Source organism: Hylobates moloch, unplaced genomic scaffold, assembly GCF_009828535.3.
Source record: "Hylobates moloch isolate HMO894 unplaced genomic scaffold, HMol_V3 SCAFFOLD_9, whole genome shotgun sequence".
Classification (NCBI taxonomy): Eukaryota; Metazoa; Chordata; class Mammalia; order Primates; family Hylobatidae; genus Hylobates; species Hylobates moloch.
In genome coordinates, this window is record NW_026652284.1 from 118,602,452 (window position 1) to 118,614,677 (window position 12,226).

At 42.1% G+C, this 12,226-nt stretch overlaps 1 protein-coding gene across 8 annotated transcripts in view; it reads right to left on the reverse strand.

The window, feature by feature from the left end:
- FAM135B (family with sequence similarity 135 member B) overlaps positions 1-12,226 on the reverse strand; it is a 446,472-nt gene that overhangs the window by 129,120 nt on the left and 305,126 nt on the right. For all 8 annotated transcript variants that reach the window (XM_058443732.1, XM_058443730.1, XM_058443728.1 and 5 more), the window contains one exon: positions 2,782-2,921. In XM_058443732.1, the coding sequence (XP_058299715.1) occupies positions 2,782-2,921 (140 nt within the window). The remainder of the gene's footprint in view (positions 1-2,781; positions 2,922-12,226) is intronic.

Genomic DNA, 12,226 nt, shown 5'->3' on the forward strand with positions numbered 1-12,226 from the left:
AAAAAAAAACAGCAACTAACAACGGCTCAGTTCTCAAAGTTAGTAACTACAGGACTTCCTTATTCTAGGCCTGAAGAGTCAAGCAGAGACAGTGGTTATCAGAACTGGAGAGAAAGCTACACGGAGTGTGTCTCCCTGACTGGAGCTGGGGCTTTTGGAAGGACAGCACAAGTGGTATTCTGGTAAAGGTTTAACAACTGTCTCTCTGAAGAAAAATTAAAAACAAAACAAAAAAACAAAACAAAACAAAAAAACACACTGATTTGTAGCATTGGCACTTTCCCCGGTGTAAATGTTTTCATCACAATTGACTTCAAGCTATGAATGTGAAGTCGCTAAATAAGGTGTTGGAAAGAGGTCTGTACCCGTGGCTATCAAAAGCTGGTATAAGCAGGCTCCAGCACACTGCTGGACACAGCCAACCCTCCAGGACCCTGCAGGGAAGGAGCCTGGGGAGTGAACACTCTGGGCCCATTCTCCTCGTAGCTCTCATAGGCTGAACTCAGTGGAAACCAAAAGGTAAAGACACGACAGAGCAGTTCTTGCAGCCAGTCTCCTGGGGCACATAGCAGGTGGGACAGCAGAAAGCGGAAATGGCCAAGTAGTCAAAAGCCAGCCAGCATGGCTAATAGGAGTTTGGTTTGTTCTTTTAAATTTTGATTCAGATCAAGTATTCGCAGTCATTGTGATGGCGTAAGTGAGACAAGGTCAGGTTAACTGAAGGCTCCAGTGAGTGAGGTGTATGTTCCTTGAGGTATTGAAGCAGGCAACTGTGGTCTGGGCATGATACAGAAAGCCAAGGGCCATCAAACAGGGCACGTGGTGGATGCTCATCCCTGTTTGGAAAGAATAGTTTGCAAAGGGCCTAAAAAGAAGGGATTACAAGTTAAATTCATTCATTCAACAACTAAGTCATTCACTCCACGTTGGGTAACCACAATGTAGTCGTATGTCTACTGGGGCACTCAGGATGCAAAGAGAGATCCAGTCCTGTGGAGCCTGCAGGCTGGGAGAGGGATGACAAAATTCTAAAATAAAAATTGTGCCATTGCACCCTTCTAACAAAATCAGTGGATTTCTATTGCCCAAGAATAAGCCCTAAATTCCCTATCATGGCCCACAATGCTGGGCCTCCCGTCTCCATCTTCATCTCCTGCTCCTTTGCCCTCCCTCTCTGTGCAAGTCACCTCAGCCTTAGTGCTTTTCCTGAAACATGCCAGAGTCATTCCCACCTCAGGCTCTTTGTCCTTACTGTGCTCTCCTCCAGAGCCCACATCTCCCTGACCTCGTGGCATGCCTGAATCTTCCTCCGCAGTTGGGTCCCAGTTCTGCACTGGCTTCTCTGGGAGGCCTCTTCTGTCTGTCACTTGTCCTCCAAGGAATAATCATCTTGGGCGAAGGTTGTGTTGAAGGTTGTGGTGAGTTCAGGACACTCTCACTACCTGAGTATCTGTCATGAGGCAACAGCCAGTCTTGCACCGCAGGACCACCATGAGGTCTCTTCCACTTTGCGTACAGTTGTAGCTTCACGGGGCCTCCAGAGAGGGTGCAAACTCCTATACTCTTACCTCCCTCAGGAGTGTGTCTCAGAGACTAGGGAGCTGAGTATGTAGCAGTGAGAAGGCTCAGTAATAGAATATGCACGATCAATTTATTTAATTACCTTGTGATATATTGATCTAATATTAGAATATCAGCCCAAAATGCCAGGGATATTTCATGTTCACTATTTTACCTCCAGCACATAGTAGGTGCTTAAGTGAGTACTCAATAAATTTTTGAAATAATAGATGGGTTAATGAATAAAGAATGAGTGAGAGCTTTTAAATTTTAGCCACAAAGAGGAATCTGGTCACTACCTAGATAATAAAAGATGTGGACAAAAAGCCAAGAAACCTGAGAGGAGAAAGATAATAGATGCCCAACGGGAGTTGTTATGCATACCACATGAGGAATGCAAGTAGGGGGGCTCTAATTAGATCTTCCTAAAATAGGAATACTCTTGCATATAATTCTCCATATATTCTAGCAGGAAAAAATCAGCTCGAATGTGGCAACAGGTACACTTCAGTGAGGCTGGGGGAGGCAGATCAAAAGTTTGAGCTTCAGATATTCCTTTGAGATGTGTTAATCTGATGAACAGGAAATTTTCAATCAAGTTTCCAACTAATAAAGCGAGCTCCCCAAGGCCTCTGGGCTTGCAGTGATGCTGTTTCCCCTCGTTCGATGCCCTTCCTCTTTCTTTCTCTGGTGAATTCAGCACGTGCATCTGAAGCCAGCTCTTTTGTGTAAGCCTTGATGAACACCAGCTCTGTCATCTCCACAGAGATCATTTCTCTACCAAGGTGTTTGCTTATATATCTGTTTTCCTGTGAAATTATCAACACTTTCAAGGTAGAGTTCCTGCTGCCTTCTCTGGTTCTGTCCCTTATCCAAGGGTCCCGCCTAGAGCCCTGGAAAATATAGTCAATGACTGACTCATTGACAGAGGGTCTGAACAGATGCGCAACTGGGCAAATGAGGAGGGAAGAAGAGACTCAGTAAATGCGTCAATGGAGACTGTTTGCACTTGAGACTACATGGAACAAGCAAATATATGAATAAAAAAATGAGTAAAACAACGAACATATAAATAAGTGCATGAGTGCGCTAAAAGCACTAATCTCTGTCAGATTTCAGAGTAAATCGGTACCTTCTTCTTTCACCATTTACCTAGCAATGAGAGAGAACAGCCATGAGAGGCAACAGCCACTTGTGGCTGGGGGTAGATTCATGACTTACCCTTTCACAACCTAAGAGCAAATGAACTCGGAAGACCACAGCATCATTTATGGGCACCTCTTCATTCCGGTATAAGATCTGAAAGACCCGGCTGTGCACGGTGCTGTCATGGACACAGGCTGAATTCAGGCTGCTGCTCTCTGCAAAACAAGAATCAGTAGGAACCCATGAACTCCAATACTGTCCTGTACCTGCAGCCCTGTCAGGTGCCTTTCCTGCTCAAGCAGACTAATGGCCCCAAGCTGCCTTCCAATTTCCAAAGCTTAAAATCACAGTTAATGAGACCTCGCCATATGAATATTTCTGTTCATTGAGTTGGGCTGGTATCTCAGAAAAACCTTGTTCCATCCCTTACAAGCGATAAAATCTTGGCTAAGTCACTCATGCCATGGGCAGTGCTCCTGGGCTGCTATGCAGTGCCTGCTCAACTTCTCACCTGTTCACCTGTCCCCTCCTCTGTGAAGCATTCCATAAACCTCCTCTCCCAGAAACAATGAGGAGAAGAACGGGGAGTAAAAGACAGAAAACACCTTTCCTTCCACAAGGACTTCCTAGTGCCCATAGAGTCTCTCCCTTCTCAAAGGTTGCACATCATGCATGTCATGAGAACACTCTGTCTTGAGTTTTAGGAAAATGTGCTAATTCTACTATGCTGTATATCAAGTTTTAAAGGAATTTGTTTAGCTCTGTATCCTCCAATGCATCCTAGATATACTATATCCCTAAACAGTACTTCGAAGTTAAGTTATATTTCAAGAAGACAAATCTATGCAATGCATCCACTGTTCGGGGTTATTTGGGGGAACAAATGGGTGAACTCCTCCAAATTACTTAACACATAAACTACACAGTTGGAGATACGTGTAAAAAATATATAAGTGTGTGTATATATATATATTATTCTAAAATAAATAACACTATCCAGGGTTATTGTGGGGGAACAAATGGATGAACTCCTCCAAATTACTTAACACATGAACTATACAGTTGGATATACATGTAAATATATATATATATACACACACACATATATACACACACACATACACACACGCACATACATATATGTATAGATATATTCTAAAGTAAATAATACTAATATTTGTATAAGGCAATGATTACCTATTGGTTATCTATTTATAATAGGGAACAACTATATGGTATTTTACAAGTTCTAAAGTGATTTTCAATTGTGGTTACTTTCCTTAATTATCATAACAAACCCATAAGGTAAATTTTACACCAGATGAAGAGACAAAGGCTCAAAGCAGAGGCAGGTGCCTAAATATGTACTTGTTATGAATGTTTATGTCTCCCCAAGATGCATATGTTTCACCAATGTGATTATATTTGGAGGTGGAGCCTTCAGGAGGTAATTGCATCCTAAGGGTAGAGTTCTCATATATGGGATTAATGCCCTTATGAAAAGAGGCCAGAGATCTGTTCCCCTCACCTTTCCCACCATGCAAGGATATAATGAGAGAAGTCATCAATCTGCAAACCTGGAAAAGGACCCTCACCTGACCATGCTGGCATCCTGATCTCAAACTTCCAGTCTCTAGAACTGTGAAAAATACATTTCTGTGGTCAATAAGGCGCCCAGTTTATGGCATTTTGTTAGCAGACTGAGATGGAGCATTGCTATGTAATGAAGCATTGTGTAGATTCATCCTGACATCTACCTCTTTAATAAGAGAGAAAATGAAGTCTCCAGTGAATGAATAAAATGCATCTATTTCCTAGCAAAGGGTGGGGACGCTATAAAACAGTACTGAAAGAATTAGTTTGACTGAAATGAGAGCCAAGAAAAAAAAAAAAACAGCCCAACTAGCAAAGAAAAATCCTAAGTACCTTGTACACTGTCTCTGGATGAGTCAAAGAGTTCTTTGGAAACAGGGACATAGGATCACAGTCACCTCCCAATGCACAGTCACATCTAAACAAACACCTACCTTGTAGCTTCCGAGCAAGGAATACAAAATATGTAAAATGCCAGGTTGTTTCCAAGGCTACTCAGATGTGCCTGCTCTAATTTTCACTTTGTCATGAAGGCAATAAAATTACTGGCCTAATGCAGTTCTATTTAGACCTGCTGTATTCAAATTGATGCGGCTATTAAATAGAAATGATTCATGTGTGCAGATGCCTCTCTGTTTTTATTTGCTACACTAGCTCTTTCTCTATCACTGTCAAGGCCCCACTGATCTATAAGCCAGAATGACAATGTGGCAGCGGGTGGATGGGGTGAATACCCTGAAGGTCAGAGCAGCCCTGAGCCGTCTGCCACCAGGAGGGTCAGCCAGCAAAACAGTTCAATCACTTGCCATCTTGGGCAAGTGACATCACCTCTTGTAATAGCAGCTTTCCATGTGAGAAATGGACACAGCCACACTGACCTTCTGGGATCACTGTGGACACAAAGAGGATAAAATAGATCAAGCTCCTAAGACCAGGCATGCACTGGGCATACAATATACAGTATGATGACTTTTTAATTGTGTTGGCAGATAAAGTTCTGAGTACTTTCTGTTGAATATATTATCATTGGCCACATTTTTATGGGAGATTAAGCGCCTCTGAATTTGAGCAGATTGGCAAACAGACCACAGGGCTTAATGGGTATTTACTGAAAATCACCAAATCCCGAGGTGCCCCATTAAGCCTGGGATAAGTCATTTTTCATACCTTAGGAGACTTTCTGGGTCAACTCCTCACCACTATTAAATAGGGCATCGCATAGAACAGGTGTATTTTTTACAAGGGAAGGCTCACCAATCGCAAGACACTTCCCTGGGATTGTGGAGATCACTGAGACAACACTCCCTGCTTCATCCTATTGGGATTCTCCCTTCTTCAACAACAATCCACATCTGGATACCCAACCCACTATCCTTACTCCTCCTTGCTGGTGAAATCAGCACCCAGAGACAACAAAAGTACATAGTCTCTCTGCCCTTAAAGACTAACTCATACTTTGGGATGGCAGCCTTTCCTAGCTATGTGGTAAATAGCCAGTTTTCATTTTAGAGTATTTTTATGTATTTTTAGGCAACAAGATTTCTATTCAAGTGGTCCAATGAGAAGGTGTAGAGTCTTCCTGCATATCTGTCTTCTTCTTTTGTGTGTGTCAGCCTTTGTAACATGCATAAAAAGAGTTGAAACTTTAAGGGGAAAAAAGAGATGAAAAGAAAATGGGTGGAAGAAGGAAAGGGAATGTGAACGGAAAAGAGGAGGGGAGGAGAGAAAAGAGAATACAGCAGAAGAGGTAAGAGGAACTCTTCAGGTTTCAGCTGCACAAAGAATACATTCCAAACAACTTAACACAGAATTTCAGGCCAGATGGCAAGAGAAAAAAAGACTTTTGGGTGCTGTAATTTCTTCTTCTCCCCCCACAAAATGAATGATATTAATACTTTATAGATCTATGCACCTTTAAATGTTTAAACCTTAAATGATGACATTCCCTCAGCTGGAGCTCCCAGCAGCCCCAGAGGGATCTGTGAGTGTGGAGTATAAAATACAGGTATTATTCTTCTGACAGGGACTCTATGCCCAATGCTCAAGCCAACAGCACCCTTAGGGACCATCTACTTGTGGACTAAAACCTCAATCTCATTCCAAGAACATAGCCATGGCTCTGCCTGCATATAGGAGATTCCCAAAGAATCAGTTCTGTGCCCAAACTCCAGAAGATAACCCCTTCAATTCCCCAGGCCTGAAGCCAGCTGGCTGAGGTCTCGACTGTGTGAATTCCTTTAAACTCAGGATATATTCAGAGAATCTTCCAACAGATTAGAGCCAACAGAAGGGGAAAAGCCCCATTAGACTATGGGTTCCTCAAAGTCACAATTTTGGTTTTCATATGGTTTAGAAAATGCTCCTTTCGTAAGGGAAATATAAGTTCTAGACTTGTCCCCACTTTCCAGCGGTGTGGCCTTGGGCAGGACTATGGAATCCAAGCTCCAATGAGACAAGAATCGTGCCTTACTTAATTTCCATAATGAATGTGAGGCTTAGGTAAAATGGCGAGTAAAGAAGTATGTTTTTTACTGAAAAATTATCAAAATCCAAACAGATTTTCTCATAGATTGAAGATGACAACAATTAAGACTCTTTAGGTGGGGTGAATTTTCTGACCCTTTCTAGGAACAGGAAGAACAGAAAATCACCCTGAGGCCAAACTTTTTTTTTTTCCCAATGATCCAATGATTGTAAGGAATAGGCAGAAGAGAAAGCCACTTTGAAAAAGGTATTTATTGTTTTCCAGAGAAGGAGCAGAATAATTTCCTGTAGTCGAGCATGTGCTGCCTAGCTTGTAGGGTCATCGAGCCTTCAAACTGAGCCAGGTAGGGAGGTCCAACACATGACCTCTTGAGACTCCCCCATGGTTGCTACTCTCCTGGAGAGCCTATCACTGGAGGGCAAGTGGAAAAATATGGATAAGAAACCAGGAACTCCTGGGAGACAGGCAACCGTGGTCTTGATGACTTTTCTTGAGGTTGAAAATCAGGGATACTGTTGAACTGGGACAGACCCTTCCCAACCAAGGTGACACTAGTGTCAATCACACAGCACAACCTGTTCCCAGAAATGAAGCTATCTTGAGAAAAGCTGGGGCCCAGGATGACAACTCTGGATGTTCAGAAATGCTCAGGGCTTCATGGGTAGAAGGTTGGTTTGGCTACATTGTGAGCTGGAAAGATGATGACCCACTTAACCTGAAACAAAGATTGTGCTGTCAAGAGCAATATCTTCGTTCATTGTGTGCTGCAATAACACAATAGCACAGACTACGTAATTCATAGTGCACAAAATTTGATTGGCTCACAGTTCTGGAGGCTGGGAAGTCCAATATCAAGGTGTTTGCATCTGGCAAAGGCCTTATTTCTGCATCATCCCATTGCAAAAGGCAGAAAGGCCAAGAGACAAAAGTGAGCTGAACTTGCCCTTTTACAAAGGCAGTAATCTCACCCAGTAGGCTAAAGCCCTCATGGCCCAAACACCTCTTACAGTTCTCACCTCAACACTATTACAACGGCAACTAAAGTTTCAACACACGTTTTGGAGGGGACAAATGTTTAAATCATAGCAGTTTCTAATGAGTTATAACCTGGGAGCTCAGGGTGGAGGCCCTAGTGGCCTGCGCAGATAACTGGAGCAGCAAAGGGTTCACCTTTGAAGACCCTCAAGCTTCCTCCGAATTCTAAAGACCTATGCTTCAATAGAGACCCTGTGTGCCAATGAGATGCCCCAGCAGCAAGGGACTGATGAGATTCATTTCTATCCTAAACTAGCATTCAGAAAGGGACCACACTTCATTGTGTCAGCCCAGGGCTTCTTAGATGATGTGACATGGGAAAAGTAAGTGGCATTTCTGCTAACAGGGCATTAAGATATACAAGCACTTACTTGAAATATGTGAAGAGATGCAATTCTGCTTGTACCTTCAATTTTTGAAGCATATCAAATTGGTGACACATCAATAAAGAGCTGTATTTTGGTTGTCATTTTTATTTCAATCTCAAAAAATATAAAACATTTTTCTTGTTTTCTACTTAAAGTACCCTGCTGCACATAGAGTATTGAATATTTTGCTTTCATGCACACGGACATAAGTTTATGCCTCACCTATAATTTTAGATTATTATGTTTGTATGTTTTTGCTATAAAATGTGTTTATTCATTCATTGAATATTTACTAATCACCTGCTATGCACGAGGTCTTGGGCAAAACATTGGGATTCAGCACTGAACACTCACAGGGTTCCTTTTGGGACATCTATGTTCTACACTTGTGTCTGTGGAATAGCGAATGAATATTCCCATTGTTGTCCGACTCCACAGACATCTCGTGTAAATGAATGTTTCATCTTTCCACACACGTTGCATTAGTCGGAATGCCTTATATGGCTAATTTAAAATTCTGATTGAGGTGGCAAACTATGTAAAACAAACTGAGTTTGATCATAGATGTTATTTATTAATTATATGATTGGAAAACTCACTTTTCTATAATATATAATACATACAAAATGGTTTTGTTAATTGCAAATTGCTCAAAGCTAGCCTGAGATTTACTGGTCTAAATCCTAGATACTTTATATTCCTTACATCACTGAGTATAGCCTTGGGTATATGAGTTTTCATTTTATTCATGAGGAAACTCATGATCATAGAGATTGTTACATCCTCAATGTCAAATATACTAGATGGTACAATGGTGACTCCAAATGTTATTTTTTTAAATTTCACTCCTTAATTTGTTTATTCATTCATTCATTATTTAACTCGACAACCACACAGGCAATATGTTAGACATAATTCTGTCACTGATAAAAACAATGACAAGGAATATTATTCAATATTTAGTACAGTATTTCCCAACTTTTTTTCTCTCTTCACTTCAAATGCACTATCCATCAATTTGTTTAATAAAAAAAATCTGAGAATGACAGAACAAAAGGCTTTTCATATCACTAACACTCAAATATTTAGCGAATCAATCCATCAATCAATTTATTAATAAATACAAAAATGGAGGGATATGACTTTTGGAAGTTAATCCAATGTTTGTTATAGTTCTAGTTTGTGAGAGTTCTAATATCCAGAATTTCTGACTCCTAGCCTACTCTATAAGAAAACCCAACTTACAAAGCAGATACCATGCTCTGGCAGAAAGTCCTATTTGTAAGAGGGCAACTAAACTAAAGAGCCCACTAAAAAGCACCATTTAACCTACTGAAAATGAGAAAGGCTGTTGCTGCTATTTAACAGGAAGCATTCTCTCATCAACACTGAGTGGGCTTAATTACTTAATTATAAACCATTGTGACCTACTATTAGAATAAGCCCAGTAAGGCCAGCACTTGATAACACTTTATTATCTAATAATGTGTATTGCTCTACAATCTCAAAAGTAAAAGACCAGTGTGTTGCCTCTAGTACACTTTAGTTGCTCAACACAGAAACCCATTGGATTTCCTTCGATTGGTTGTAACTGCTGAGTGGTCTCAGGTATTTCAGTTTGGATTTCAATAACAGAGTCCAGTGTTTGGCCTTGTGCCTCATGCTTGTGTAAGCACATAGATTTGAGTTAAAAGACATGGATTTACTCTTAGCTCTGCCATTTATACACTGTATACCTGTGAACAAAGAACTTGCCCAGTGTAAGCCTCAGTTTCCTCATCTGTGAACTGGGGATGGAAGAGCAATACTGTTTCAGGGTTGTGAGAGTTTTATGAGATAACCTATGAAAGTACCTGGTACAAGATGTAACATATAATAGGGGCTCAGACCAATGGAGTGAATAAACATGCTGCTGGATTAATAGGAGTGTGGCGCTGACATGGCTATTACACATTATCCAGCACAGAATTTTACCAGATATTAGTAGAAGTCTCAGTGGAAGTGAAGAGTGGAAAATAATCTTTTTTTTTTTTTTTTTTTTTTTTTTTTTTTTGAGACGGAGTCTCGCTCTGTAGCCCAGGCTGGAATGCAGTGGCGCGATCTTGGCTCACTGCAACCTCCGCCTCCAGGGTTCAAGTGATTCTCCTCCCTCAGCCTCCTGAGTAGCTGGGATTACAGGTGCGTGCCACCATGCCCGGCTAACTTTTGTATTTTTAGTAGAGACGGTGTTTCACCATGTTAGTCAGGCTGATCTCAAACTCCTGACCTCGTGATCCACCCACCTTGGCCTCCTAGAGTTTGGGGATTACAGGTGTGAGCCGCCACCTCCAGCCAAAGGGAATCCTTAATTACCCTTTGACACTATGAAGAAAGCAGGCTTGGCCCAGGGCGGTGGGCACTGCCTGAATGGAGCATGGAGCATCTCCCTGCTTACTAGCTGGGAGATGCTGGGTGAGACTTCGACTCCACTGGCCTTAGTTCTTTTATAGGGAAAAATGACAATAACAATCCGACTACACTGGGGAGCCAGATGATGCCTCATGCCCTCCTCGCCTGTTCTTCCAGCTCTTGCAGCTTTTCAGCTTCTCTCTCACTCACTCCTGCCCCTTCTGGATTCCTAGGCTCCTCCTGCACCTCCCACCTCTCTGTGCTGTAGAACCCCAGGTCATGGTCCCAATTCTTTTCTCCATTACTAGCTGTGCTCTTCCCTAGCATCATTTCCAAGGCTTTCAAGGCTTTCTATGGCACCTACAAGCTGAGCACCCTCAAATGTGTAACGCCAGCCCTATCTCTCTCTCCTGAATGGGCCTGATCCTTCACCGCTTGACGTGATTTCTTTGATGTCAAATAAAGATCAGAACCCTCTGTTTCCAGTACAGAACCTTTGATTATGTTTCCCAAATATGTTCCTCCTCCCGTCTTACCCATACTAGTGAAATACTTCCTTGTCATTAAATTCCTCTTTTCCACTCACCTCCTCTATCCAATCATCAGCACATCCTGTGGATTCACACCCAAAACGTGGTTCTGACGAATCGAATCCTTTCTATCTCTTTCAAAAAATGTGCTCTCAATATTGCATACTGAAAACCTTACTTTTTGCTTCTGCTCTTACCACCTATTTGTCTACTAATATAAAATATAAACTAGATGTTGGCCAGACACGATGACTTATTCTTCCAATCCCAGCACTTCAGGAGGCCAAGGTGGGAGGATCACTTGAAGCCGGGAGTTCAAGACCAGCCTGGGTAACACAGTGAAACCCTATCTCTACAAAATTTTTTTTTGAATATATAAAATTAGCTGGGCACGGTGGTGTGTGCCTGTAATCCTAACTACTCAGAAAGCTGAGGTTGGAAGATCTCTTGAGCCCAGGAATTCGAGGCTGCAGTGAGCCATGATCTTGCCACCACACTCTGGCCTAGGTGACAGAGCGAGAGTTTGTCTCTAAAAACAAATAAATAAAATGAATAAATATAATATAAACCAGATGCCATTATCCCCTCCTTGCACTTAGAATGAAATCTAAAGTCTTTACTATGGTTAATTGGCCCTAAATGATGAGTGTGGGAGCTGCAGCCATAGGAGGACCGAACACAGAGCTGACGCTTTGTGCCGTATCCAGGCCCCGCAAATATTTGTAGAATACATGACTGACCACAGCCCCAAGTGGCCTGATCACAGAGAACATGGCAGTGGGTGTAGTAACATTTGTAGAGGTGAGCTGAATCTCGGATGGAGCAGCTAGCTCACTGAGGCTGTCTCTATTTCCTGCTATGTCCTCATGATGACCCAGAGTCCACATCGATCCAGGTTCCCTTGCAAAATGCCGGCACAAAGGATGTCCAGAATGCACAACATGGGGCTTTCTGAGAAGGGTACAGCCAAGGCCCCACCTTCAAACCCTGAAACCCGTCCTGTTAATAAGTCATCAGGAGACTCAGCAAATCGGAGGCAAAGAGCCTTGTTGATGTGATTCAGGCTTTCCTGAACCATCTGCCTCCCCATATGCTTCCCGAGGAGAACTAAGTATAGCCGC